Below are 26,365 nucleotides of genomic sequence, written 5' to 3' on the forward strand. Positions count from 1 at the left end.
TACCTATGGTGGTGTTCCTGCTGAGCGAGCCGGGAGCCTAGAGCTAATTTGGAGCTAAGGTCCCTGAGTGCGACAACTGCCTAGACGGTTAGTATGTACCGGGACCACAGCGCCTTCTGACTGGACCCGAACCAAGCCACTTTGAACAGCCTCTTCGCAATCAGTCAGGATCGAGTCACAGCCTCGAGAAAAAGTCAGGTTCGACGAGACAGCAATGAGTTGTTTCTCTGAGCTTTCTCTTTGGTGTAAATGACAGCAGGAATAGTGGTTTTATTGAGTCTTTCTGATTGTATCGCAAAGTGCTCATTTGGCTTGCGCAGCAGCCGAGAGAGTCACGCTCAGTGTCATTCTTGCCCCGTGAAATTGTCCATGACAGCATCGGTCGCCTCGTCTCGCTCCTGCTCACCTGTAAGGGGTGGGTCAAGCCTCCAAGCCCACTGTGAAATGGGTCTCTTGGTCTTGCGTTCCAGTGGATCCTTCCAAGGAGCGAGGCCTCGTCCATCATGTGAGCGTCCAGTCAAAATCAACCTGTCTCTCAAAAACTGTCGGCAAGACTCCCCGTCGACGCTGGTGGCAGTGTGCCTTACAAGTGGATCCTGCCATGACATAACTCGCATAGCGGTTGCAAGTTTACAACGGATCGAGATATCAACTCATGCCCAGCGTCCAGATGATGATCGCATACAAGTCCAGCCCACAAGGGCTGTATATCAAGGACCTTCTCCCTATAATTATCAACCCCATGCCCCATCTTGTTAACCTGTCTCGTCATCTGTTAACTCCAAGTCACGCCGCCCCTCGGTCTGAGTCTCCGCGCGCCATTCCACTTATCACGCGCGCCATCATCAGCCTGGCATCTTTCTTGCAGCATTGCAGCAAACAACCAAGGAGCTTCCAATATATATATGAAAAGTCGTTGGAATCACTTCGATCGAACGATCAGACATATATGGAGTACAGCACATAAGATACAACGAAATAGTTTCTTCTTGACATTACCATTATTCAATATCATGCCAAGGCCGAAGTCTTTACTTATAACAAACAAGTAAACTGAGGTAATCAACAGGAACTGTTAATACCCAATGACTCGGCCTGCGTGCCATAATGCTCTTCACGGCACATATGCCACTATGCTTTCTTCAAACATCCAAAAGTACCTAAAATATGCTCAAATCCGTCTCCTCTTTCCCGTTGTCCCCCTGAACTCCAGAGTCTCCAGGTTGATCTTCCCAGCCTTGTGGCAGAGAAAGAGTCATCGCCAACGCCAGTCAACTCCCTTACGCCCAGCCATGTCTTTATCAAAATGCCAGCCGTCCTTCATTACCAAAAAGAACTAGTTCGTTGTCTGTTAAACAAATTCGTCACGAGCAGACCCTATGTTTGCCTTGCTTGTGTGATCGAGAAAGATAATAAAGAGAGTAGCAGGAACCCAGGCCTGCCAGTTGTTCCTAGGATCCGGATTCCTATCGCTCGGGAATCGGAGATCTGGCCAGCCTGCCCCCTGTGCTAACTCGCTTCTGGAGTCGAGCTTCCCTCTCGCGCTGAAGTCTCTCGGCCGAACTCAAGTTACCGGGCAGCGAGGGCACTGCATCGCTTGATCCTCCCCCCACAATTGTACGTCCACGTTTCTGTTCTACGTAGAGCTGCGCATAACGACCTAAGGGGAACGCCGGCATTGCTTCAGGAATTTGGGCCCCGTTCTGAACCAGCAACTCGGCTACTGGGAACGGTACGGTCTTTGCCTCTGAGTCGGATACTGTGTGCGGTGTTGGTGACGGTGCTGCTGGGTCCGCCGCAGCCAGAGCAAGCCATACAGCATGTGTACCCCTCATCTTGTCAACTGTGTTTGGGTTCGCCTTTAGTGCCAACGCGTAGAGCACCTGCTGTATCTCGTTCTTTTTGATACCAGCTAGCAATGTCTCGTCTGCTGTACCATATCGCGACAACGTTGGCGAAATGGGTTCAACGAAAGCCCTATCCACATACTTCGACGTGATGAATCGAAGGCGCTGTTCGCGGCTTGCCTGCCCGGTCGGTTTCTGGGATTGGTCGAGCTTTGCCTCCCAGATCATGTTCGAGACTCGGTTTCCAATCAGCAGCAGAAGCTCGACAATATCAATAGTGAAGGACTTGATGTCCAGCGTCAAAGATCGCACCTTGCTGATATGCGTACCAAGCGACCGATGAATACCACTGCATTCGATGCAAAGAATGATGCCCAAGTTGATAGACACCCACTCGACTTTGGAGCCAGAGCCACAGTCGGCACACCACAGATTGCCTTGGTCGTTATCTCGAACCATCTGAAGCACCCTGTCAGGGTTTTCGTCGTATCCTGAGCTGGAAGTCCTCACAGCACTTGGTCGTGCACCAACCGTTATCCTTCGACTGGGTATACCACTGTTAGAAGTACTATGGTGATTGCCGTGGCTCAGTGATTGTGTCTTTCCTGTGAGAACGGAGCCAATATCTCTCCTTATGGAAGAATCACCATTTGATGAGGACGGCTTCCCTTGATAACTGCGGCCCTCCATAGCACTTTGCAAAGCATTGTTGATGGCCATAATCCAGCTGTTCATGTCCTCTTCAGATGTTGCCTGATATACGCGCTTGAAATTTGGAGTGATAACTTCAAAACAAAAGCGGCGTTCCGCGTTACGAGCTTCTCGGACGGATGCCATTCGGAGGTCGATAGGATCGATGTGGAGATCAAGTTTCTGCTTCCAGTTACTGTATTCAGATAATTTACCCTGATCCAATACGATCCAGAACCTGGAAACCATGTCAGTAACAAGTATTTTCAGTGAGGACGAAGGGGCTTTACTTGTGCCAGCCCTGTTTATTCAAATTACGCGGGTCGACATGTCCTCCGGGTCTGTTGAGCGCCCACAGAAGTCCTTCCTTGCGATGAGTTGCAGCAGATGGCATGTTATCTCGTTCTTCGAGGTCACGGATACCCTTGAATTTAGATAACGCCACGGGGCTGCCGACTGACGATTGACCGAGACTGCCGGGGGACCTAGATAACTCGACACCTGACGGAATATTCGCTGACCCGATGTTCAACTGCGACCCTGTGCTGTCGGCACGGCCTAGGTCAGAATCTGAGGTGTTACCCGTATTGCCATTACTGGCAGACGAAATCGGCATGCTGCTTGTATTACTTCCCTGTTCGGGCTCCTTGTAAGGTGTGTTGCTTTTTTCAAGAAGCCGTCTCTTCTCCTCGCGTTCGCGGCGTTGATATTGATATTCCTTGTCGGCCTCCTGAACCTCATTGGATAGAGCCTCTAGCTGAGGAAGAAGGATCTCGATTTTCTTCGCAGTAGCCATAAAGCCTCGTGTTTGATAATCGGCGAATTTTGTGAGCTGGGACAAGACTTCTTGTTCCTTGCGACCACCATGGAGATCCTGCATGAAACTTGAGTAGTCGAATCTTTTGAGTTCAAAATTGCGTCGCTTGTTCTGATACTTGGAATCGGCTTCCGCAAGTTTCTTAGCCTTGACCGAATCCTGTCGCTGGCCCAGATAGCGTGATACGTATGCATAATAATCTTTACTTTCCTCCTCAAAGTCTCGTTTCTTCGATTCGGCTTGTTTGATATCAACCTGATATAACTTGGTTACAGGCTCGATGATAATCTTCTGAAGGTTGTATGTGTTTTGGCGCTCGTAGGATAAGATTTCTCTGGCGATTTTATCAAAGTAATGTTCCAAAGCAGGCTGCACAGCGTTGGCATTGGTCGATGCCGCTTCTCGTAGAGCATCGACAAACGCAAGAAAGGCATCATTGGCCTCGTTCTGACAAGAGTGCGCATGTTCTGCTTTCTTTAGAACCTTTTTCATCTGTGTCCTCATGTTGCCTGTCTTCTGTTCGAGGGCTTTGAGGGTAGCCCTGAAGACAGGACCATCGTCACTGACCATGGATTCCTCGCCTGGTTTAGGACAAGGGACATCCACTTTGACCGCTTCCTTGAAGTGCGGGAGTCCGGGTGTAAGAGGTAGCTCGGCTGTGGGAACTAGGGGTGAAACAGGCTCGTCAAGCATATCAGGAACAGTCATGCGAGAATCGACTGATTGAGACGAAGCAACGCGGATTTTGGGCGGGGATGCCAGGAGAAAAGGTGGTGACGGTGAATTCGGATGGCTCAAAGTCGCCGGCGTCCCTAGAAGAGCATGAGCGGCTGAGGCATAGGCGTTCTCACGAGGGTTAGTAGTACCTGCGACAAAGTAGGAGAAACTGGCCAACGTGTGCAGTCGATGAGCGCGAGGGTCATATTCGACGAACTGTTTCCGGATTAGCATAACGCACCCACGGTAAGAAAAGGAGGCAAATTACGCTGCAGGAGTTTCTCCAGCCACCACCCTTATCCTCTGTTGGCTTCGGGGGCTTCCATTTCCAAGTCCATTCGAATGATACTGATGGGCTACCTCCTGTTGAATAATCGCCGACTAATGCGACGTTGGCGTTTCTGTGAAGGTTCGGATCCGCATGAAATTCTCTGGTCACCAAGTTCTCGACTTCTTTGAGGTTTGAGGCATAGACGTAGGTGAGGCCTGATATGCTCGTATCGATAGGTGAAGATGTTGTATCGGAAGGTGAGGTGGGTTGCGCAAGATGTGCCTGACGCATGACAAACGTGAAGGAAAATATAAGCTCATCATCGTTGCTGAGTTTGACGAGGAAATTCGGTACCGTCCCTGGGTTCGAAGTATCGGGATCCTATACTCGGGTTAGTCGAGACCACAAACAAAGGTCGCAACCCGGCGCAACTTACCTGGACGAATTCTATGGGGGACGTGTCGCTGGCTGGTTTCTGAACAGATACCCTGGTGGCAGGGAATGCATTGGGAACGACATTCACAGAAGTGCGCTTTCGTGGATTTGTAACGACCAAGGAGGATATGCTCACTGGGTAACAGAGTCGGTCAGTTAGAGTAACAAGCCACAACCTCGGTGCAGTTGTCGAGCAAGAAGCAAGGGAAAGGCGGGGAAATAGCAGGACGACATACATCGATTCTGGTCTCTTAAATAGAGAGCAGGACCCTCTTCGGGCTTGCTGCTGACGATACCCATGGCCAAAGTTTAACCAAATGGGCGACAGATGTTGAAGGTCGAGGAACGAATATAGTCGCGACGGGCCCCAAGCAACAGGAGCTGTCGGATCTTTTAAGATGGACTGAAGCGACAAGCGCACGCACGCTGGGGGACAGGCGACACTGTGACACCGTGACAGCGAGCTGCTGCAGCCAGCAGTAAAATAGCGCCGGTTCGAATGGTAGCGCGGGGCTCAGAACGGGACAGGGGAGGCCGTCATCTGGCGCTGAGCCAACCGGAGAGGCCCACTCGTGCCTCGATTGGGTGTAGGTAAAGTTTGGTATTCGTCAATCGGCCGCCAGGAGGTGGTACTGTACTGTTCTCTGGGAAAACTACAGATAATTGTTGTATTAATTGACTATCGAGGCTCTTGTAACGAACTCGTCGAGGTCGGCAGGTAACGGACGAATGTCGAGGGGGGAATGGGGCATGCGCGTCGATCCAGGCAGTCAGAAAAAGACTGATCACAGATGCGAGGGTAAGTGCTGTTGCCTGTGGTAGTCGTAATACTATCAACGATGGAGATGGACAATGTTGAAGTATTTGTTGGTTGGTTGTATCAGTTGGAAGGTTCCAGTTTGTTGGAGGCTTTGCGGTTGAAAGGTACTAATGTATAGTAGGTTGTTTGTTGATGAGACGCATGAAAACGGAAGGCGCAAAAGGAAATAAGAGCCTAGGAAGACGACGGGAATCAACAGCCCAATACCAAAGGCGGGCAGGCAGGTACCTAGGTAGTAGGTTCCTGGAATAGGGACGAACAACAGGAGGTTAAGGTTCAAAAAGACTCTTCTCTCCCCACAGAATGCAGTATGGCAGTGGACACCGGATAGGTTATAGGAGGAATTATAGGCCGCCAACAGAGATTGGATCCATCTTGTTGTTACCTGGTAAATTAAATCGGCCATGAATCTTTCATGTTCTGCAGGGTCTCTCCATGTAATTTGATGTTGAGTCAAGTACACGAGTAGGCTGCAGCTCGCTGAAGATAAGTAATTGATCTCATCATTCATCGTGCAGTTTGCAGTTTGCAGCGATCAGCAAGCATAGGCCTAGGCTAGTATCTAAAGTTCTTCTCCTTTTTCAATGTTCCAGCCATCTAGACTACAATATTTGTCTTTGTCTCTGTCTTTGATGAATCACTGTTGGAAGTTGAACTTAAACTGGGCTGAGTGTAGTAGGTAGTAGTTACTACGACAGATCTTCCCCTCTCTACTAACCAACATCAGAAGTCAATCACTGTAGTTCTGGTGTTTCGGATCAGGATAACAGGGAAATGATTTTAGCCGGCGTGAACCCCCTTGCTAGGTAAAACGGTCATCCCTCACGAACGAATGTTAGTTCTCGGTGTCATTGGCTTTTGTTAGGTCAACTTCCTTGACCCCAGATGGGTCAGTTCGGTAATTGTGTTACTAAATCGCGTTTGACGGACCGACGAATATCTATGTACCTAATTATCAAAGTCGACAAGTTGAGATTCGATCTGCAATCTGAGCCAGGCCAAGCCGAGCGAGTCCCTTGAAAAAATGGGGAGATCCAGTTGATACATACAACTTGAAACCCAACGGCGCTGGTACTGTACGTACTAAGTTAGGTACAGTAGTGGGCGCTTCGCCTCAACCGACGTTGCAATGGGTGGCTTTTAACGCTCTGTCGAAAGGCAATTCACATGATACAGTAGAGTGAGTAACTGCCTCTTGAACAATGTATCTGATCTGACTGCAAGTGACAGTAGTGAACTGGCTCTCTTGTCCTCCGTTGCACGACCATGGGTCGTTGCAAAAGTCTGAAATCCTTGCTCAATTCCCAGATGCTCCAGGGCCGGGCAAGGAACCCAACTCCTGTTGCTGATCCCTCCAGGCATTTGGCGCCAGGGCCCTTGCTTGTGGCTCCTTCTCAATGGGGTTTGAGTCCTTTAACCTCCAAGTCATTATCCAATCGCTATGTGGGTGCTCGTCATTCTTGGTGAGTCAGGTGGTGATGGTGATAGAGCTTAGCATCCATACCTAGATAGGTACGTAAACATACCGACTCGACGTGAGCCTTTAATGCTCTTTCTAACATGACGAATGCGTAGACATGTCATATCCATCCCAGGGGATACAGATAACACGTATAGTTGAAGTACAGGCATACGATACCGATACAGGGTTACGCTCATCGTAAGCTCGTGAGCCACCTTATCCAGAGTGTGACTAAGACAAGGCCCAAGAAATAAGCACATGATATCTTCAGTATTTCAGACAGTTGGCGCTATTATTAGGTGGTGGCTCAGTTTTTCTTCAAACGTCTGCAGCCATATAGGATGTGTTAATACGAGCCACCCACCAGTGGAGTCGGGGTGACGGCTTCTCTGTTTGCTTCTAGAACCGTTGGATATCGTAATTTATGCTCACTTGTCATATAACAGGAAGAAAGGAACATGTATACCACATACCTAGGTAGGTAGGTAGGTAGGTAGGTAGGGAAGAATCAACTTTATTCAGCTTTGTCATATGTACTATCGAGTAGTTGGGTTGGTGAGCAGAACTAGCCCAAGTTATGATGTCGAAGGTTTTCACTGAACAGCTTCATATAAAATAGGTCATAGTTCCTGTTGTGTTGGATAACACATTTCCATTTCCTGATTATTCTTACCAAAAGTACTTCAAGGGGAGAAGTTATCAAACAAACCTATAACTGCAATATACCTATGCTCACACATTACTTAATACCTAGCCCGATCTCTTGATGTTTGTTTGCTTTCACATGTGATCTCCCCCTGCTACTTCTACAAGTAAACAAGGATAATCCTTTATTCATGGACGATAAATTTCATTAAAGAACTAGTATATCTCTACATCATGTCCGTGTCTCAGATCCAACTAACTATCTTATCACACAACAGGCGAAACGCCCAAGAAACATTAGGTACATATATTTCAGGTTGTTTCCATCCAATTCATTGGATGCAGGGTCAGCTTAGCGCTCCTCAGGGTCCTCAGGCGACACCATTAACGGATTAGCGGTGCAAGGACGTATCAGGTTCCTCAGCCTAGAAGCTGGATGGATGACGTTGCACCCCGTTCCTTGGGCTGTGAGCTTTTATTTTGGGCTGCCCGCCCGAGCTTGAGTGGGTTGGGGTGGTTACCAAATTAGGCCTCTGGTATCTGCACAACGAAAGGGCTACAGTACCTAACCCAAGTCGTGGTAATTTAGAGTAACACAGTTAATAGGTATGGATGGTTTGGATCAAATTGTCTAACATCTGCTGTATCACTGTCATTCATTCATTCATTCATTCACAGCTAATCATGTGCGGGCTGCTTATCTGTTTTACTGAAGGTACAGTGCCTACCTCACCTTATGTTTCTGTTTCATCATTGGATCTTTGACCTTTTGGCGCGCTGCAGGGATCCATCCGTCAATCAATCAGACGGAAACAGGCGACCGGGGGGCGGCTCTTGCTCTGACATCCATTCACTTCACCGTCAGTTTCTCGATGGAACCAAACCACCTCTAACTGGCAATTCCGTATAACCTACCAGCCTACCTACTAGGTACCTTACGCTACCCAACTCAACCGAACCCCCAGCCTAAACAAACAAACTCGGATTTTCTGTTCCACAATACCAAGGGCAGGATAGTCTAGGTATATCTTTTGTCATTCCATTGGAAAATCGATCATTCACACATCTTTTGCTTTTTCTACGTCGTCATTGTCCGAGCTCCAAAGTCATCGCTCCTTTTCTCCCTTGTCTCCCTCCTCAAACCTACAACCGACATCAGCATCAGCATCAGCATCAGCATTGCTGTCCACATCTTGTGTTCTGTCCTATATCCAGTGTCATGATCTGGAGTGCGTAGATACAGTCCATTCTCGGTATCATCTCGCTTGCTGTATCATCTCTAGCCTCACTATCTAGGTCCCTGCACCCATCGTCGCCACTTCACCGTCGCTACCATCTATTCCTCCCTCGACCGTCGACATGTCAGCAGCGTCCCGACGCTCATATAACCCGGGTCGTCGCATGGGCAGCAGTAGGGATCTTGGTAGAGCTCGCGCTGCTTCCAGGGCGCAGCCAATTGTTGTCGAACATGAAGAGGCTCGCAGTTTCGCCCTTCGATCAGCCTATCTGCACTACCTGTTACAGCCCAAGGCCAAACGAAAGCAATATGTCCCAGCTCCGAAGCAGCCTGTCCGAACCCATACCAGTGTTGGCGCACTGGTCCAAGAATTTACCTCTGGTTCTTCGTCGAGTTTCAAGCTCCCCCATAACTTCACCAGCGCTTTGCTCGAACGATGCGGCGGCGTACTTAGGGGCAGCGAGCGCCTGCCGGGTTACAACGATCCTGTTGTCAAGCGCAGCTTTGCTGAAGCTTATACGACCTTCTCCGAGAGAAATTTCCGCAAAACCATTGACAAAGAGAGGAAACTTGAGCCACTCATTCTTATGTTTTACACATCTACAACCAAGGCAGCTCAGAAAGGAGCCGCACCCGACGATGATTCTTGGAAGCTCATCCCCGACCGTCATCTCGCCTTGTTTGTCCGTTTGATTGCAACTATACTCCGAGATCAAGGCCATGATCGGGACAAGTCCGAACTCATGTCCAAGCTAAGTATTCTTGAAAAGAAGCTCCTTACGAACGACCAGAACCTTGTTGGTGGTGGCTCTAGTGGAGCTGGTACGACTATTGAGGTCGTTGTTCCTTTGAGTTATGATGTCAAGGACATGCCTCTGGTCCAACAGGTGGTCAAGATCTTTGGGCTGAGTCTCTCAGAGGCACAGGCCGAGATCAACGAGAACAAAGGGGTCTGGACAGAAGAAGCTGCACTCAAGGACCTCAAATCATATCAGCACAGGCTCAACTCAGATATGTCTGGTGCTTTAGGAAGCGATGACTTTGATCTTGACGATGCCTTTCTGGAATGGAAGAAAGCCGAATCACCCCATCTATCGCAAATGATGCTTGACATCTTGACCGCCAAACCAGAACTTGCGAAGACGTCGAGCGGCAATGTCGACAAAGGCTTCTCGAGTCGGCCCCAGTCGACTTACAGCAACCCAGGGTTTGATAGCTCGATGGGATTTGATCCTTCGATCAACCTCGCGTCACTAGATATCGGGGACTCCAGTATTCGAGCAGTCGAGGAGAATATTTACACCTTTGTCCCTCCAGATCCCAGAGCGTTCTTCAAGTATATTCTTAAGCATGCCATGACCTTTGACCAGATCAATAGCGACTCTGAACTTGAATACCAGCCCCTATCAAAACAATCCATGGAACTTTTAACTGAGTTGTGTGTGAGATGGAGGGTACCCCAATTCTCTCGACTCATCACTTTGCTTGAAGTCGCATCACGCAACTATTTGGATCGAGAATTACTCCCTGAAGAATTGGACACGGTTTTTGATTTCATCAAGACACCACTACCAGAGGCCAAGAAGCCTCCGCACATATCAAACTACTGTACTCCCCTATCCGAGATTGATCCTAGCCGTTGGACGGTACATGATTTTGCCGTCTATCAACACACCCTGCAGACATTACATGAGACTCTGCTTCGTGACCTTTACGACAGGATGGAGCAGTGTTATGACACAAAGCCACCCCAGATCGGCGTTGTTCAATATATCTTGGATCATCACATCTTTAGCGATCCATGCTTTTCTCCTAAAGCTGAGGCAGCCGAGCAATTCACAGAGCACCTAAGTCAACGTCTCCATGACCAGGCTCAAGAGACATACCGCCAGTACATGGAGAAGGAAATATCGACCGATCGGAATGAATGGGATTTTGCCAACGTGGTTAAGCTGGGTAAAACAGTTATCAAGCTTTGCGAAAGAATCAACAAGCGATATAAGAAAAATCCTGAGATCATGGGGGTGAACCCTTTCCAGATTTTAGTTGAAGAGGTATTCCCACGATTTGAAGAAGACGCACACGCCATTATCGAGTCCATTCTGGAAATGGCACAGGATACTGGTACTGAGCTGGATATTCAAGATGGATTCGAGCTGTATAGAGAATTAATTGCGATTCGTCGAATCCACAACGATTCCCTGCCTGATCGCCCCTTCTCCTTCAACATTGAGAACCTTTTGGTTGATTTTGTATGGCGATGGGTTCGTGCCGCCGAGAATAGAGTGGAGGACTATGTCGAACAGGCTGTCAAACAGGATCAGTTCCAAGTACGCACGGAAAACCCTGAGGATATTCCACGGGACGCGGAAAGGCACAGTGTTTCCATTATCGACATGTTCATGCTATTCAACCAAACTCTGGACACGATATTCAACCTTAATTGGGGTAACGACGAACATCATGCTAGATTCATGACATCCCTCTCAAAGGCGTTTGCCACAGGCATTGGCAAGTATTGTGAACTTGTTGACCAGAAATTCGTAAAGGAAATGGATCGTCCTTCTGCAGAAGAGTTAGCAGCACAGAACCAAAGCACCCAGGAAAAGTGGATGAAGTATGCAAAGGACGCTTGGAACAACAAAGACCGCGTTGAGCCATTCCAGTTCTACTCCGAGGTGAGAAAACATATCGTGGTTGTTGAGTAGTGTAACTAACTCGGGCAGTCCTTCGTCAAACTCAACAATATCGAATATGCCATACAGGAGCTGGACAAGTTGGAGCGGGCTATGGACCCCGATGCTTGTGCCCTACTTTTGGAGAAGATTGATGGGCCGAAGAAGAAGGCCAGGCGGCCGAACAAGTATACTTTCACGATCAAAGTAGTCGAGGCTGAGGACCTTAAGGCGTGTGACGCAAACGGCTACAGTGACCCTTACGTGGTGTTTGGCGATGAATACCAAAAGCGACTACACAAGACAAGAATTATTCACAAGAGTCTGAATCCGCGTTGGGACGAGACCTTCGACATTACAGTCCAGGGCCCTGTCAACATGATTGCGACCATCTGGGACTACGACACTTTTGGTGACCACGATTACGTTGGGCGAACATCACTCAAGCTTGATCCTGTTCATTTCAGTGACTACTTGCCTCGCGAATTTTGGCTGGACCTGGATTCGCAGGGCCGATTACTCATTAGAGTCAGCATGGAGGGTGAGAGGGATGACATTCAGTTTCATTTTGGAAAGGCCTTCCGGCATCTAAAACGCACTGAGAGAGATATGGTCCGAAAGGTTACGGATAAGGTAATGAATGACATGCTCAAGCGCACCCATAACATATATGCTAACTTGTGGGTAGCTCACTTCTCAAATCAATCATACTCTGTCTTTGGAGACTCTCAGACACTTGCTAGGCACAGGTGGTATCGGTGCATCCGTCACAAGTCTCTGGAAGAAGCGAGCATCAGCAGTGCCTACAGTTACTCCAGCTCAAATCGAAGCGGCACTGGCGCCGCTATTCTCTTACTTCGATGAGAATTTTGCTATCATGAAACAAACATTGACAAAGGCCACAATGGATGCCGTCATGGCACGTCTCTGGAAAGAGGTTTTGATGGTTATTGAAAACCTCTTAGTACCACCTTTGTCGGAAAAGCCTTCCCAGCAACGGCCCCTGTCACGAAAGGAGCTTGACATTGTTTATTATTGGTTGGACTTGCTGTTCCAATTCTTCAATGCCAGAGATGAGTCAGGAGAGCAGCTAGGTGTTCCAGCTGAAACACTCAAGTCGCCTAAGTGGCACGAGCTTGCCTCGCTGAACTTCTTCTACTTTGAGGACACTAATAGTCTGATCCGAGAATCGGAAAGGATGGCAGCCGCAACAACAGAGCGGGCACGTCTAGCTCTCCAGCAGCAGAACTCGCAGAATAACCGTTTATCAGCTCCGGCAGCGCTGGGTGCATCGCTTGGTGGTGCAGGTTCGTTTGCAAGCATGGGCACGATCAGGCGGGGAAAGAGTATCATGATGAGCCGTAACCTGGGCACCATGCGTAAGGCAAAGGAGGCGAAGAGGCGCGAGGCGCAAGCGGATCCGAGTGACGATATGATTCTGCGTATCCTCCGTATGCGACCAGAAGCAGCGCCCTATCTCAGGGATCGGCATCGTCAGAAAGAGAGGCAAGCAGCTACAGCTGCTGCGGCTCTCATTGTCAAGAACAGCGTGACACAGGGATGGAATTCTTCAGCAGGCCCTGCTTTCAGTGGCAACTTCGGACGGAACAATCTGCCAAGACGATAAACGAATTCAAGAGAAGAGAGGGATTATGGAATGTTCCATGACGGGAAATGGACCAGCAACACATGATATGGCTATGGGTGGCTTTGGAAGGTTGGTTTTGTTCTTGTTGATATCTATCTGGGTTAAGGGAATAGCATCAGATACCCTCGTTCGTGTAGGTAGCGAAATCAATTGTAACATATTCTTGGACATGAATCAATTAAGTGTATGTTTCGGTCCCAGCTACATTCATCTGAGATAACTGATATATCGAAAAACCGGAACATTGAGACAAATGCAATCACTGTGAATGTTCGGAAAATAGTATTTTGAAAGTCAAGTACGTACAAAGTCGATTTTGGATGCTTGGGTACCCTATATCACTACCTCGGATATTGTCAGATGAAGAACATCGCAGCCCAATATAACACAGCCCAATCACTTAGCGACGATCAATGCCTTGTGCCGATCTCCGAAAGGATCGCGAGTTAAACAGAATTGAACAGCAACCGCCAAGCCAGCTCTGTACTGTACCACGATGGCAAAGCAAGTTCCTCTTACTCGTTCCCTCGAGACATGGAAAGTACGCCTTGTACGACTCGGCCGAGGAGAAATGGCGTTCGGCAGCACGTTTACAACGCCACTTTAACACAGATTTGATCCAATTGACGCAGGTCCAGGCAGTCTTACGGAAAAGACTTATTTTGGGGCTGTTTTACTGCCTCGCACAAGCGACGTCTCTCACGCATTGCGATGGAGATAGGGGTTCCCTAGCACGCAAGCATGAATCAGGAGGGACCGCCACATCGCCAATACCGAGATCGAACTTAAATAGATCAGTAGTTTGTATTTCCTGTTGTCTGTCTTCAAGACCGACAGAAAAGCGGAGGGGCGGAGTAGTTGCTCAGTTTGCAACAGCCCTGGAACTTTGGGCGAGGGAAACAAGGGTGCCGTCTAGAAGATCAGCTAGTACTGATTGGTATCAGCTAGACCGCCCGAGGTAGAAAATGACAGCATTTTCAGGGTCCTTTTTCGAGGGTCCAATCCTAGAAAGCCCCCGCTGTACTCTTACCGTACATGCTTGCGCCGTCCTGTACGGTGTCAACGAGTGGAGCAGCTTGTCGGGGGTTTTCTGGCGAGGGAGGGGCAACGAAGAGGAGAACGAGCTCTGGGCGTCAATTTCTTTTCTGTTGGCTTTTTGTTTTGTTGTCCTTGCCCGAGTTTTGCCCTGGACTAGCAAGACCCCGTGCGTCTCTACTTGAGTTTGTGCAAGTGTGGTTATTGATCAGCAACTCGATATGGGAAAGTCTGTAAATATTGGCCAGACCCCTGGTTATTAATGAGATTCTGAGTGATGATCTCGCGCCATTTCATGAACCGTTGGTTTCAGCATACTTCTGCAGAAGTTCGGGGCAGAACAAGCCCAGGCCTCAAGGATAAATCAGAGTACCTTTTATCCCTTTACCGCCGCTTAGACTGTGACAATCGTAGAGCAGGCTGAGAATGTAGAACCACTCAAAGCAGGGAGAGTTCTTCTGTCAAGTGGAGATAAGCCGAGAGTACTGTCTGTATGTATCGTTGAAATGCGAGCTGTGGTTCTACAAGCGAATGTCACTCGGGTCAACTCAGTGGCGGTTACAACGGAACCAGTATGAAGCTCCAGAATGTGCTTATGTCTCGCGCTCCGTATGTTCGTTTATGATAGTGATTATTGGCGAAGATGCCGTCTGGGCGAGCCTCATCATGAAATACTGAAATCAATACTCGTGACGAGCGCCAGCTTGCAGGGCCCTGAGTGTTTAGATATCCCGTGTCAACGGCCTATGGTTAAAGAGAAGCAGCCCGGTTTCTGCTTGTCTGCCCGGTCTGACAAGCAGAGTGGCTCTTGATGTCCGTTCTGATACCTACCAGCCTATCGTTGAGCCGTTGTCGGACCCTTCGTCTTCTTCTATTGTGATTGATTCTTTATAGCTGCCGTCTCGTATCCTGTCGGTTCCTTCAAGAGACTTGGCTCTAATGGTTGTCGATCTCAACCGTCAAAGTTTAGTCGTGCATGTGCTTGAGCTGTGGACGGGCTTCGAAACAACTCACGTGGGCCAGAAGCCACCAATCCTGAAAGGATGGAACAAGTCACATCGACTGCACAGTATCCAAAGGAACTGAAAACAGTACAGACACTCGACATTCTATTACCATCGAACCGTGCGTGAATGATCGCAGGTGCTCTACATGACCAACGTGCAAGGTGACAAGGGCTCTTTGTTCAAGCAGAGACGACACGAGCAATTGCCAAGCTTCGTTGTGATTTGCGAAATCATGAGATTTCGAAGATTGTCCACCCAAACGAGTGAAGGGGTACCCCTGTCTGCGAATAGGAAATCGACTTGCCGCAGCTCCAAAATGACGTTGGTGGCTGACTCGACCGTGTCTTTGACCCACCACCAATAACCCCTGAGCCTGGATACCGCCATCCGCGAACGATTGAATATGATCCCGATAATTTTCAGTCGATATCTATTCTCTTGCCGAACGATTCTGAAAACATGTACTGTACAGACGAAAAGAATATCGCTTCTAATGTGCCTAAATATATATATGAATGACAAACATATAGTCTCTTGGACATGTGAGTTTGCTCGCGTCTTTCGTCTGTCAAGTGAGGCGCAAGTGTTGTTGCATTCTGGGCAATTAAATGTGATCACCTCTGCCAGCTCTGCCTGAAACACAAGACGCTGTTCATCATAATACTCATAAAATCAATGGCACTTGGCATTATCCCTGTGGCTCAGCATTGGTGGTATTGTACTTTAGAGAGGCCATCGGTTTGTTGTATGATGTGTAGGTAGGCAGGTGGGTAACAGAAGAATTGTCACATAAGGCTTAGGCTATCATAATAAAGTAGCCTAAATGCTTGTCTAAGATGGCATAAAGTGACTGGATTATTTCGTCTCATACGCTTTGGGAGCCAATTCTTCTGATACCTTGAGGGTAGGTACCTAGGTAGGTTTGGAGACGGCAGTCCTCCTTACCGGTGTCTAGTAGCTTAGCAACTGTTGCTTTAGCTTGCCCAACTTGCTTGCTACTGTACAAGCACAACACTAACGATAATGAGCGCTTGTCAAGGGCCGCACTGTGCTGATACAGCGCTTTGATGCAAAATGAACAACTGAATGTCGACTTTCAAGTTGAAGATTTTGACCACTGCGAGCTTCCTTGTTCAACTAGCACGGAACGGAACGATACTTTGCCACACACCAGATCGCACTGGAAATTGGCGCTGAACCGTGGCTAGAGCACTCGATGTGCTTAGTAGACAATGAGACCGATTGGTGAACTTGAGCAATTGAATCGAGTTGATCGCACGAGGACTGGGTCGAGCCTTCGGGGAAGGGTCGTAGATGGATACGGGAATAGGTGGACTAAACCAGGGGTGGCCATCCGAGCCGCGTGGAAGCCGCTTGTTGACAGCTCAAGAGCCGTTTCAAGACCAATGGCAACGGCCCTGCGACTAAAGGTTGTGGCACTAAAATGAGCACATGTACAATCTCCTTACACGAGGAAAGACCGAGTTTGACAGAAACGATGAATGGCCGCTCGGAAGAAGCTACAGTAGGTGTATTCATGTGTCAAGCGCTGCGATCTTTGATGACTGGTCCAATAGTAACAAGGGACGTACTGTTATAGTTCTGATGCCCGGAGCAAAGTAAGAGACATCCATGTTTCGAAAGCAAGCAGGGCCTGATGCTGCTGTTCCATTCCCAAGCTACCCCTCGCCTAAGTATCGCCACCGTGTGAGTGGCAGAGTAAGACTCCACATCAACGGTCTTGGCAGGCGGGCTGAGTTTGAAAGGGTATCCATGAGCGTTGGCATTGGGCGGGCATCCACTGTAGTACTGAGTAGCTAGTAGCGACAACGAAAAGCGTGCAGCACCTAGCATAGGGAAGAAGCAGCTGTGGCCAAGATTCGAAAGTGGAACAAAGAAGCTGTTTCTTGCGATATTTCCTGTCATCCTAGTCAGCGAATGCCATATCCTTCAACACTAAAGAGTCAAGCGAGAGTTCCCTGCGAATAGTATTGAATTGTGTGATAATGAACCCCAGCTGCCTTCTGTGGTGAAGGGCCGCACGCCACGAGGTAATTAATACATACAGTACATGCGACTTGACCGCCGAACTGCCTGGGGAAGAGAAACAAAAGCAAAGCTGCTAACGTAGGTCAGCACAGGTACAAGAAACCCAAAGGCACCCCTTGCCTAAGCGGAACCTTATGTCAGGCGGATGGTATTGAGAGACAAAGAAAGATGGATTTTGAAATGTCTGAGATGGTTAGCTGTAAGTGGATTTTACGATTGGAGCAGGAACGATCCATAATAATAGGCAATGTGTTGGGTGCCTACCCAGCTAGGTATATGCTACAGTATTTTTCTTTTGCAGCCGTTCCTGCCTGCTCTTACTGTCTCGTACATCCGAGAGTTCCTTCCCAAACATATTTTCAGCCGCCTTGGTGTTGCAAAGTCGAGTACCCGTGGCCAAAATGTGCATTTGGCATTAATGGATAGTAATAATGTCGATCGATTCGCTCGTGCAGCCGCTAGCTTGCAGTAAGGGCGGGGGGAGGCTCTGGGCAGCATACAATTGGTTCTTGACACTCAGATTTCCCCAGAAGGGCCCCTGCTAAAAAAGTGATATCCAATCACAGTACACCCAGCCTCCGTTTGCGAGGCAGCCAGTCCCTGGACGAGGAATCAATCCAGACGAAGGAGATGGTTTAAATATACGGATGAGGGGGTTATGTGAGATTATGAGCAGAGGCGCGGTTTTTCAAGAGGGCATATGAAGAAAGCGAATGCAGAGGGCAAGAACGAGAGGTGAGGTGACTGGAACTAACGAGAGTCTAGACTCATATCTCATATGCAAGAGAGTCGAATCGTATATGTGTGATACATAAGATCCCTACTAACATGAGAAACGTGGGATAGCGATGCTGGTCTTCCTTACACATCGCATCTAGAAGCTGACTGCTGCAGCAAAAATGGTATATCCATCCCATGGTGATGGACTGTATAGGTAGTACTGTACTGCATAGAGTACCTACGTAGGTATGTACTATGTATGTACATACTCGCCATTCTTTGCTACGATCTTTCATTTTCTTTACTCTTTCCGGTTCTATCTCTCCACTATCGATAGATATGGTTTCATCCCCAAGTTTCAGAGCTCAGCTAGATCATATTGCAGTCCAATTTAACATCGTTCAGAGCTCAGGTAGCAGAGTAATATCGGCATACGTACTCAGCTGAGATTGTCCAACTTAAAGTGGTTTTTTTTTTTGTTGACATTCTTGTGCTTCTTCCCAGGTCCAGGTTCTGTTACAACAACCGATATTATCTCACAACTCAAAAGTATCATTGCCCACAGCCAAAAGTATTGCGTACCTTACCTGTAACTAGGTATGTATGTGCAGTACTGATAAAGGATAGTGAGAGAGGCAAACACCACTTCAGGCCAAAAAGAGAGGTTCGGGTCTGCTAGACCGGATCGGATGTTAGCACCGCTTGGTAGGCTCCGCCTTTTATCTCTTTTGTCGCCCTCCTTTTCACCTCGTACCGCTGAGGTAGCCACCGAGGGATCTTCCTAGAACCGACCCAACTCGGAGATACATGGCATTCCGTGCATGTCCTCGAGCATCAAGAGGTACTCTCTACCTCCCTGGATCGTACTCAGGATTGTCCTGTCAGTGAAAGGCTAGGCGTGCTAGGGCTCTCTCGGCTCATCCAATCCAGTTGACTTGTCCCCCCACCCCGGGGCTAAGGTCCAGTGCTTGCTGCCACCGCTGCAGCTGGGACCACCCTTTAGGTCGTCCTGCCCTGTCTCGTCCTGTCCTGGCCTTCTGGGTCTGTCCCCTCTCTAGCGGGCGGGCTACTTTGGAGTACTTTGCTCCGTCCCTTATCCTAATCACTCACCCCATCCCTCCATTTTACTGTACACTACTCCCTACACTACGCTACGCCCGCTTCAGCCAACCTGGAAACTCCCAAACGGCTTGCTTGCTGGACTTTCAGCCTAATCTTTTCCTCCTCAACCCTCACTGTCTGTCGCAGCATCGCCATCCGGCTTCCTCTTCGACGACACAGGCTCGCCTCGACTTCCGTTTCGATAGACGCCACTTCGTCTTTTTCTGCTCCAACTTAAGATTCACGCGACCGTTTTGCTTATACTGGTTTTATTCCCGCCCGTTCTACCTCTACGGCGCCATCGCCCGCCGTCACCCGGTGTATCCTGCTGAGACCAACTCAACTCTCGACAATCGAGGATGCTGCGCAGTCGACAACTGTTGCGTCCTTAGTTTGGTCATTTACTCCGCCCCGCGTGGCACTGTTCGAACATATCTACCAGTAATCAAATTGGCGCCTTTTTATCGGTTGTAAAGCTTCAATCTATACTCATCCGTTCAAACTCCACACAATCCTGCGCAACACATCAAGGGAAAAAAAAAACCCAAAAAGTGTTACCTGACTGCGGCGTAGCAGTTACCTGCATCACCATGGTTGACGATGCGGCCCTCGCCGCCGCCGCTTCGATTGTCGCTTCGATCGCTCCAGATACCCGACCGCCCAATTCGATACCGGTTGGTGTAGCTTCTCAGGTACAGCTTCCAGGACCAGATACTCCAGCCAAGCGTAAGCTCGAGTTAGAGCTCCAAAACCTTGCTTTGCGTGTCGGAAAGCTAGAGAGCCAGGCCTCTGCGACTTCTCCGTTTCCAGAAACGCCCAATGAGGTTATTGACACTCTTTTTGGCGAAGAGGCTCTTGCGGTGGCAGCTCGCCCCAAACCCAAAGTCTTTCACGCCCAAGGTAGCCTGCACTCTCCGCATCTGCCATCTTATCAGCTGACCGAAGAAGCCCTCGAAGGACTTCGAGAACATGTGGACGATCAGTCCAAGTTGCTCGATAGTCAACGCCAGGAGCTCGCTGGTGTTAATGCCCAACTCTTGGAGCAGAAGCAGCTGCAAGAGCGAGCCCTCGAAATACTTGAGCAGGAACGTATTGCTACCTTGGAGCGTGAGCTCTGGAAGCACCAAAAAGCCAACGAGGCTTTCCAGAAGGCTTTGCGAGAAATTGGCGAGATCGTCACCGCCGTTGCTCGTGGCGATTTGACCATGAAAGTTCGCATGAACACTGTTGAAATGGACCCAGAAATTACAACATTTAAACGCACCATCAACGCTATGATGGATCAGCTGCAAATATTTGCCAGTGAAGTATCGCGAGTGGCTCGTGAAGTCGGCACCGAAGGTTTGCTGGGCGGTCAAGCCCGCATTGGTGGTGTCGACGGAACATGGAAAGAATTAACCGACAACGGTATGGCCCAACGTGCAGGTTATAAGATTCGGTTACCGCTAACGCCTTCTTTACAGTGAACGTTATGGCCCAAAATCTGACCGATCAAGGTTTGTAGTGCTGGGCAAAACTCGCAAGCTTCATTATATAACTAACATGTCTTGTAGTGAGGGAAATTGCATCTGTTACAACGGCTGTAGCCAATGGAGACCTAACCAAGAAAATTGAAAAACCTGCTCGCGGCGAGATATTGCAGCTACAACAAACTATTAACACCATGGTGGATCAACTACGAACATTCGCCTCTGAAGTCACTCGTGTAGCAAGAGACGTCGGAACCGAAGGCATGCTAGGCGGACAAGCCGATGTTGGGGGAGTGCAGGGCATGTGGAACGATCTCACCGTCAACGTCAACGCCATGGCCAACAACTTGACGACTCAAGTGCGCGACATTATCAAGGTTACCACAGCTGTCGCCAAGGGAGATTTGACCCAAAAGGTTCAAGCCGACTGCAGGGGTGAAATTTTCGAGCTTAAGTCGACTATCAACTCAATGGTCGATCAACTGCAACAGTTTGCTCGTGAGGTCACAAAAATTGCCCGCGAAGTCGGCACAGAGGGTCGCTTGGGTGGTCAGGCAACAGTGCATGACGTTGAAGGTACCTGGAGAGATCTGACTGAGAATGTCAACGGCATGGCTATGAATTTGACTACTCAAGTGCGAGAGATTGCCAAGGTCACCACCGCGGTCGCCAAGGGTGATTTGACAAAGAAGATTGGGGTCGAGGTCAAGGGTGAAATTGCAGAGCTAAAGAACACTATTAACCTAATGGTTGATCGACTTGGCACATTCGCTGTCGAGGTGAGCAAGGTCGCCAGGGAAGTAGGCACGGATGGAACCCTTGGCGGACAGGCTCAAGTAGCCAACGTCGAAGGCAAATGGAAGGATCTAACAGAAAACGTCAACACAATGGCGTCGAATCTCACAGCTCAGGTAAGTCACGAGGCTTCGGTTGAAATCCCTTGATGTCTATGTATTTGCTGACCCATTCGTAGGTCAGAAGCATTTCGACAGTCACACAAGCCATTGCGAACGGCGACATGAGCCAGAAGATCAAAGTCGAAGCAAATGGAGAGATACAAGTGCTGAAAGAAACCATCAATAACATGGTCGACCGTTTGTCTAGCTTCTGTTACGAAGTGCAGCGAGTCGCCAAAGACGTGGGTGTCGACGGAAAGATGGGCGCTCAAGCCGATGTGGGTGGCCTGGATGGCCGTTGGAAAGAAATCACAACAGATGTCAACACCATGGCTAGCAATCTGGTAAGTCACACCCGGTTAACTTTGCCGAGGGCCCGTTCTAACATGAGCAGACCACACAAGTGCGAGCCTTCTCAGATATTACTAACCTAGCCACGGATGGGGACTTCACCAAACTAGTTGATGTCGAAGCATCGGGCGAGATGGACGAGCTTAAACGAAAGATCAACCAGATGATTTCAAATCTGCGTGATTCTATTCAGCGCAATACCCAGGCCAGGGAAGCTGCCGAACTTGCCAATAAGACTAAGTCGGAATTCCTGGCCAATATGTCCCACGAAATCCGAACGCCGATGAATGGCATCATCGGAATGACTCAACTGACGTTAGATACCGACCTGACTCAATATCAGAGGGAGATGCTTAACATTGTCAATAATCTTGCCAATAGCCTCCTGACGATCATTGATGACATTCTGGATCTTTCCAAAATCGAGGCTCGGAGAATGGTGATTGAAGAAATTCCCTATACACTGCGGGGAACCGTCTTCAACGCTCTCAAGACTCTCGCCGTCAAGGCAAACGAGAAGTTCTTGGATCTCACCTACAAGGTCGACAGCTCCGTGCCTGATTATGTTATTGGCGATTCCTTCCGTCTCAGACAAATCATTCTCAATCTTGTTGGCAATGCTATCAAGTTCACAGAGCATGGTGAGGTTAGCCTGACAATCAAAGAAAGCATGGGGCAAAGCCATGTCCGACCTGGTGAGTATGCGGTTGAGTTTGTCGTGGAGGACACGGGCATAGGAATTGCTCAAGATAAACTGGATTTGATTTTCGACACTTTCCAACAAGCGGATGGTTCAATGACTCGCAAGTTTGGTGGAACCGGTCTTGGTCTATCCATTTCCAAGCGACTTGTGAACCTCATGGGTGGTGATCTATGGGTCAACAGTGAGCATGGCAAAGGTAGTGAATTTCACTTCACATGCCTGGTCAGACTCGCCCCTGACGACGCCGCTATGATCGAGCAGCAGATCCGCCCCTACCGAGGACACCAAGTGTTATTCGTCGACAAGGCTCAATCTCAAAACGCCACGTCGATTAAGCCTATGTTGGAGAAGATTGGTCTCAAGCCCGTTGTTGTGGATTCAGAGAAGAGCCCTGCATTGACCCGCCTCCAGACCGGAGGCTCCCTTCCCTACGATGCTATCTTGGTTGATTCCATTGACACTGCGAGAAGGTTAAGAGCTGTGGATGATTTCAAATACCTCCCAATCGTTTTGCTTGCACCTGTTGTTCATGTTAGCTTGAAGTCGTGTTTGGATTTGGGAATCACGTCGTACATGACAACGCCATGCAAACTCATTGATCTAGGAAACGGCATGATCCCAGCTCTTGAGAACCGAGCTACACCCTCTCTTGCCGACAACACTAAATCCTTCGAGATTCTGCTTGCTGAGGACAACACCGTCAACCAACGTTTAGCAGTCAAGATTCTCGAGAAATATCATCATGTGGTCACCGTGGTAGGCAATGGATGGGAGGCTGTCAAGGCCGTTCAAAGCAAGAAGTTCGATGTCATTCTTATGGATGTACAAATGCCGATCATGGTAAGTAAATGCAAACCTCGACACTTGGTAATCCTACATCGATCGACAGACTGGCTAACATTTTGATTCAAAGGGAGGTTTTGAGGCCACTGGCAAGATTCGAGAGTACGAGCGTGGCATAGGAAGCCACCGTACACCTATCATTGCTCTAACGGCCCATGCCATGATGGGCGACCGAGAAAAGTGCATTCAGGCTCAAATGGATGAGTATCTGTCCAAACCTTTACAACAGAACCACCTCATCCAGACCATCCTCAAGTGCGCGACCCTCGGAGGCCCATTACTTGAGAAGAACCGCGAACGCGAATTGGCCCTTCACGCCGAAACGAAGTCAAAGCACAAAGAAGGAGGCCAGGGCTTGCTACGACCGACGCTCGAAAGCCGTGCATTTACGAGTCGAGAGCCTCTCTTGGGAAACGGCAAGGAGAGTCCTGCCATTCTGCAAACTGACGAGGATCCTTTGGCAAGAGCACGTCTTGACCTTTCTGATATGAGAAGCCTGACCAACTAACCGGGTTTCTTTCCGTGTCTCAGGTTTTCATGAGGTCACTTAGTCAATAACGAGACCATGTCGCGACATGACCACGTACACTGACCGTCGCGAAATGTCCACTCCGCTATATCGACGGGTGACGGGTAACGGGATACGGTCCTCGATTGGCGATTTCATAACCATCACGTCACTGCAAATCGTGCAGATGACCTCTTGACGCCACACGTCCGTCTTGTATTGAATACTCGAGGATGCGATGGTTGTTTTGTATCAGCATAGCGGATTTGCGCTTGATTCGCCTATGATTGCAAATTACAAGACCTGCAAAGGTCATAGGTTCTGTTTGGCGATGCCGTCTTTTGACCACACTTGAAACGTGGCTCTGATTATTCCCTGTTATTATTTTCACATCGGCTTTTAGGCCCTGATAGGTCACAGCCTCGGTCTTATGCTTCCTCTTTTCTGGCGTTTCAGGGGTTTTTATGGGGGGTGGTTGCGTCATGCCTCCTCAAACGGCTTGTATCGATTTGGTCGCGGGCTACAATGGAATATATCGACTTAGATGGGCGAACCAACATAGCAACCAACATAGCAACCAACATACGACCTATGTTCGGTCGGCGAGTGGTGGTAGAATAGGAAACTGGGTTGATGGGGGTGAGCATTCGAGGATGGCACTTCTCTCGTTTCATCTTTTTCACGCATGGTTTGCTGCCTAGCTTATATTACTCGGGGTTGTCGCATTGTATCTGGTTTGTCTTGGTTCTTAGTTTTTTTTTTTTTTTGCCCTTGGATCCGGGGAGGAGTATGAGCCTCTGAGCTCGGAGAGTACGCGGGATCATGAGATACAACACTGAGGATAGGAATGTATATCCCAACGGCAAAGAAGGATCTCCTTTGGTCGTTGAGATAATATAAGTGAAAGATATTCTTTGGAAAAGAAGAGACCCATGATTGGCTGGCATGCTGCTCTTTCAACTCCCTAAATTGCTATGTGACGTGGTATGAACTGAATAAACCTTTGACCTTGCCCAGTCAATTAAGCCGTGTCTTTCTTGTCCTTCACTGCGTCTCCGTTGGCGCCGTCCTGGGGCCTTTCTTTGCTGTCTGTTGTTTCTGCTTTTCGAGACTCATCAGTTTGGGCTGCGTTCGCAGCCGGAGAAGCCTGTAAATTGCTGTTGGCTTCGAGGGCAGCGAGAATGGCGTCGAGTCTACTTTCGAGGTTTGAAAGGTTGTTCTCGAGGTTGGTAGCAGCTTGCTCACCCCTATGTTTACTATGTCAGTCAAGGATCTCTGCAGATCGTCCATAGTACGATGCAAAAGACAGGAATAGGAGGCATGTGGTTAATATGACGTCGAAGGCAGTGGGAGGGATGCAGGAACGAGGGCGTCGTGTGTGTCAAGTCATGAAGCTATCGAGATAGGTCACTGTTGATATTGAGAGTGTATCTATCGCCACCTGCAACAAGTCAGGAACCTGAACCACTTGAATCTGTGGTCGATAGCGCATGAGTCAAGAGGCTCAGGCATCAGTGTAAGGTCAGGGACCTTGTCTGGGCCATTGACTGGTTGCAATGTTGGGAATAGAGGATATTCAGTTGACAAGCAAGTGGCATCAACGGATTCTGATAGCATGGATTGAGCTTTCGAAATAGGAGCAATGAATGCGCAATTGAATGATGCATATGCCTAATCCGAATTTGTGTGACGGTGAAGCGTCGGAGACGCCGATAGAGGAATTTGTCAATTTAGTCTCGACAATAGAGAGGGAGTTTATGGAGTATTGACAACCAGGGCCGACGACAAGCGCCACGCCGATGGTAAAGTGCGCCAATGAAGAATTCCATGGTAATGGTACGAGAATAGGGAGACGAGGAATAGGGAATTCGTGGTGAAGGTGGATCGAGATGGGGAAAATGCGAGGGGAGGGTGTGTTAAGGCCACATGAGGCGAGGCGAGGCGAGAGAGGTAAGGCAAAGTGAGGTGAGGCTGTAGAGTAGGGTAGTTTACCTAGCAAGGTCCCGGTAGGCCTAGAACATGAATATCGTCAGGAAATGCAACACAATACAGTACTATCTAGTTGTTTTTGAGGGTAGAGGGTACAGTACAGAGGGGTGGTTGGTCGGGTAGGGCGTTTATTTGGCCAAGACAAAAGGTACTGTACTAACTATACAGTAGTCAAAATGCAGATGCGAATGCAATATGCAAATCAGTCAATCAGACAAGCAGACAGGCAGGAGAATTTGGCTCGTGGCAGCCAAGCGAGGCGGTCTCGACCAACTGGCTGGGTCTGGGTCTGGGTATAACACGTTCCACGGTCAGGCCGGGGGCGAGAGTCTGGACCTTGAGAGTGGGAATAGACAGGGAATGGGTTAACCAGGGGTGAAGGGAGGGAGGGGAAACTGAGTACAAGTACAGTACAGTACAGTACAGTACA

General features: G+C 48.8%; 4 protein-coding genes across 4 annotated transcripts; 2 read left to right on the top strand and 2 right to left on the bottom strand.

Moving 5' to 3' along the window:
• Window positions 1–1,403: 1,403 nt before the first annotated feature.
• Window positions 1,404–5,343, bottom strand: B0J16DRAFT_97970 (uncharacterized protein). The gene is made up of 6 exons (XM_046134784.1): window positions 5,014–5,343; window positions 4,779–4,912; window positions 4,340–4,723; window positions 4,221–4,287; window positions 2,828–4,166; window positions 1,404–2,775 (listed from the first exon to the last, which is right to left on the bottom strand). The coding sequence occupies exons 1-6, from the start codon at window positions 5,075–5,077 to the stop codon at window positions 1,467–1,469; spliced, it is 3,297 nt and encodes a 1,098-aa protein (XP_045984538.1). The 5' UTR covers window positions 5,078–5,343; the 3' UTR covers window positions 1,404–1,466.
• Window positions 5,344–8,839: 3,496 nt separating this feature from the next.
• Window positions 8,840–13,460, top strand: B0J16DRAFT_98038 (uncharacterized protein). The gene is made up of 3 exons (XM_046134785.1): window positions 8,840–11,619; window positions 11,668–12,249; window positions 12,305–13,460. The coding sequence occupies exons 1-3, from the start codon at window positions 9,064–9,066 to the stop codon at window positions 13,241–13,243; spliced, it is 4,077 nt and encodes a 1,358-aa protein (XP_045984539.1). The 5' UTR covers window positions 8,840–9,063; the 3' UTR covers window positions 13,244–13,460.
• A 4,578-nt stretch (window positions 13,461–18,038) lies between these two features.
• Window positions 18,039–18,744, bottom strand: B0J16DRAFT_337645 (uncharacterized protein). The gene has a single exon (XM_046127372.1). It carries the CDS (start codon window positions 18,369–18,371, stop codon window positions 18,123–18,125), a length of 249 nt encoding a protein of 82 aa, XP_045984540.1. The 5' UTR covers window positions 18,372–18,744; the 3' UTR covers window positions 18,039–18,122.
• Window positions 18,745–19,766: 1,022 nt separating this feature from the next.
• Window positions 19,767–23,946, top strand: B0J16DRAFT_382499 (uncharacterized protein; the record flags this gene model as incomplete). Its single annotated transcript, XM_046131246.1, has 6 exons — window positions 19,767–20,583; window positions 20,640–20,672; window positions 20,730–21,556; window positions 21,619–21,885; window positions 21,936–23,435; window positions 23,509–23,946. 6 exons carry the CDS (start codon window positions 19,767–19,769, stop codon window positions 23,944–23,946), a joined length of 3,882 nt encoding a protein of 1,293 aa, XP_045984541.1.
• Window positions 23,947–26,365: the final 2,419 nt, after the last annotated feature.

The sequence above is a fragment of the Fusarium flagelliforme genome (genome assembly GCF_020744385.1).
Source record: "Fusarium flagelliforme strain FIESC 12 MPI-CAGE-AA-0113 chromosome Unknown B0J16scaffold_3, whole genome shotgun sequence".
In the NCBI taxonomy this organism is placed as follows: domain Eukaryota; kingdom Fungi; phylum Ascomycota; class Sordariomycetes; order Hypocreales; family Nectriaceae; genus Fusarium; species Fusarium flagelliforme.

What these genes read in the sequence shown, in the direction of transcription:
- B0J16DRAFT_97970 (XM_046134784.1), bottom strand. Translation starts at nt 5,077, where the DNA reads ATGGGTATCGTCAGCAGCAAGCCCGAAGAGGGTCCTGCTCTCTATTTA. An exon ending in CCCCCATAGAATTCGTCCAG is followed by an intron (nt 4,724 to 4,778) that starts GTAAGTTGCGCC and finishes ACCCGAGTATAG; the next exon opens with GATCCCGATACTTCGAACCC. An exon ending in GCTGGAGAAACTCCTGCAGC is followed by an intron (nt 4,288 to 4,339) that starts GTAATTTGCCTC and finishes ATCCGGAAACAG; the next exon opens with TTCGTCGAATATGACCCTCG.
- B0J16DRAFT_98038 (XM_046134785.1), top strand. Translation starts at nt 9,064, where the DNA reads ATGTCAGCAGCGTCCCGACGCTCATATAACCCGGGTCGTCGCATGGGC. An exon ending in CATTCCAGTTCTACTCCGAG is followed by an intron (nt 11,620 to 11,667) that starts GTGAGAAAACAT and finishes TAACTCGGGCAG; the next exon opens with TCCTTCGTCAAACTCAACAA. An exon ending in TCCGAAAGGTTACGGATAAG is followed by an intron (nt 12,250 to 12,304) that starts GTAATGAATGAC and finishes ACTTGTGGGTAG; the next exon opens with CTCACTTCTCAAATCAATCA.
- B0J16DRAFT_337645 (XM_046127372.1), bottom strand. Translation starts at nt 18,371, where the DNA reads ATGAAAGATCGTAGCAAAGAATGGCGAGTATGTACATACATAGTACAT.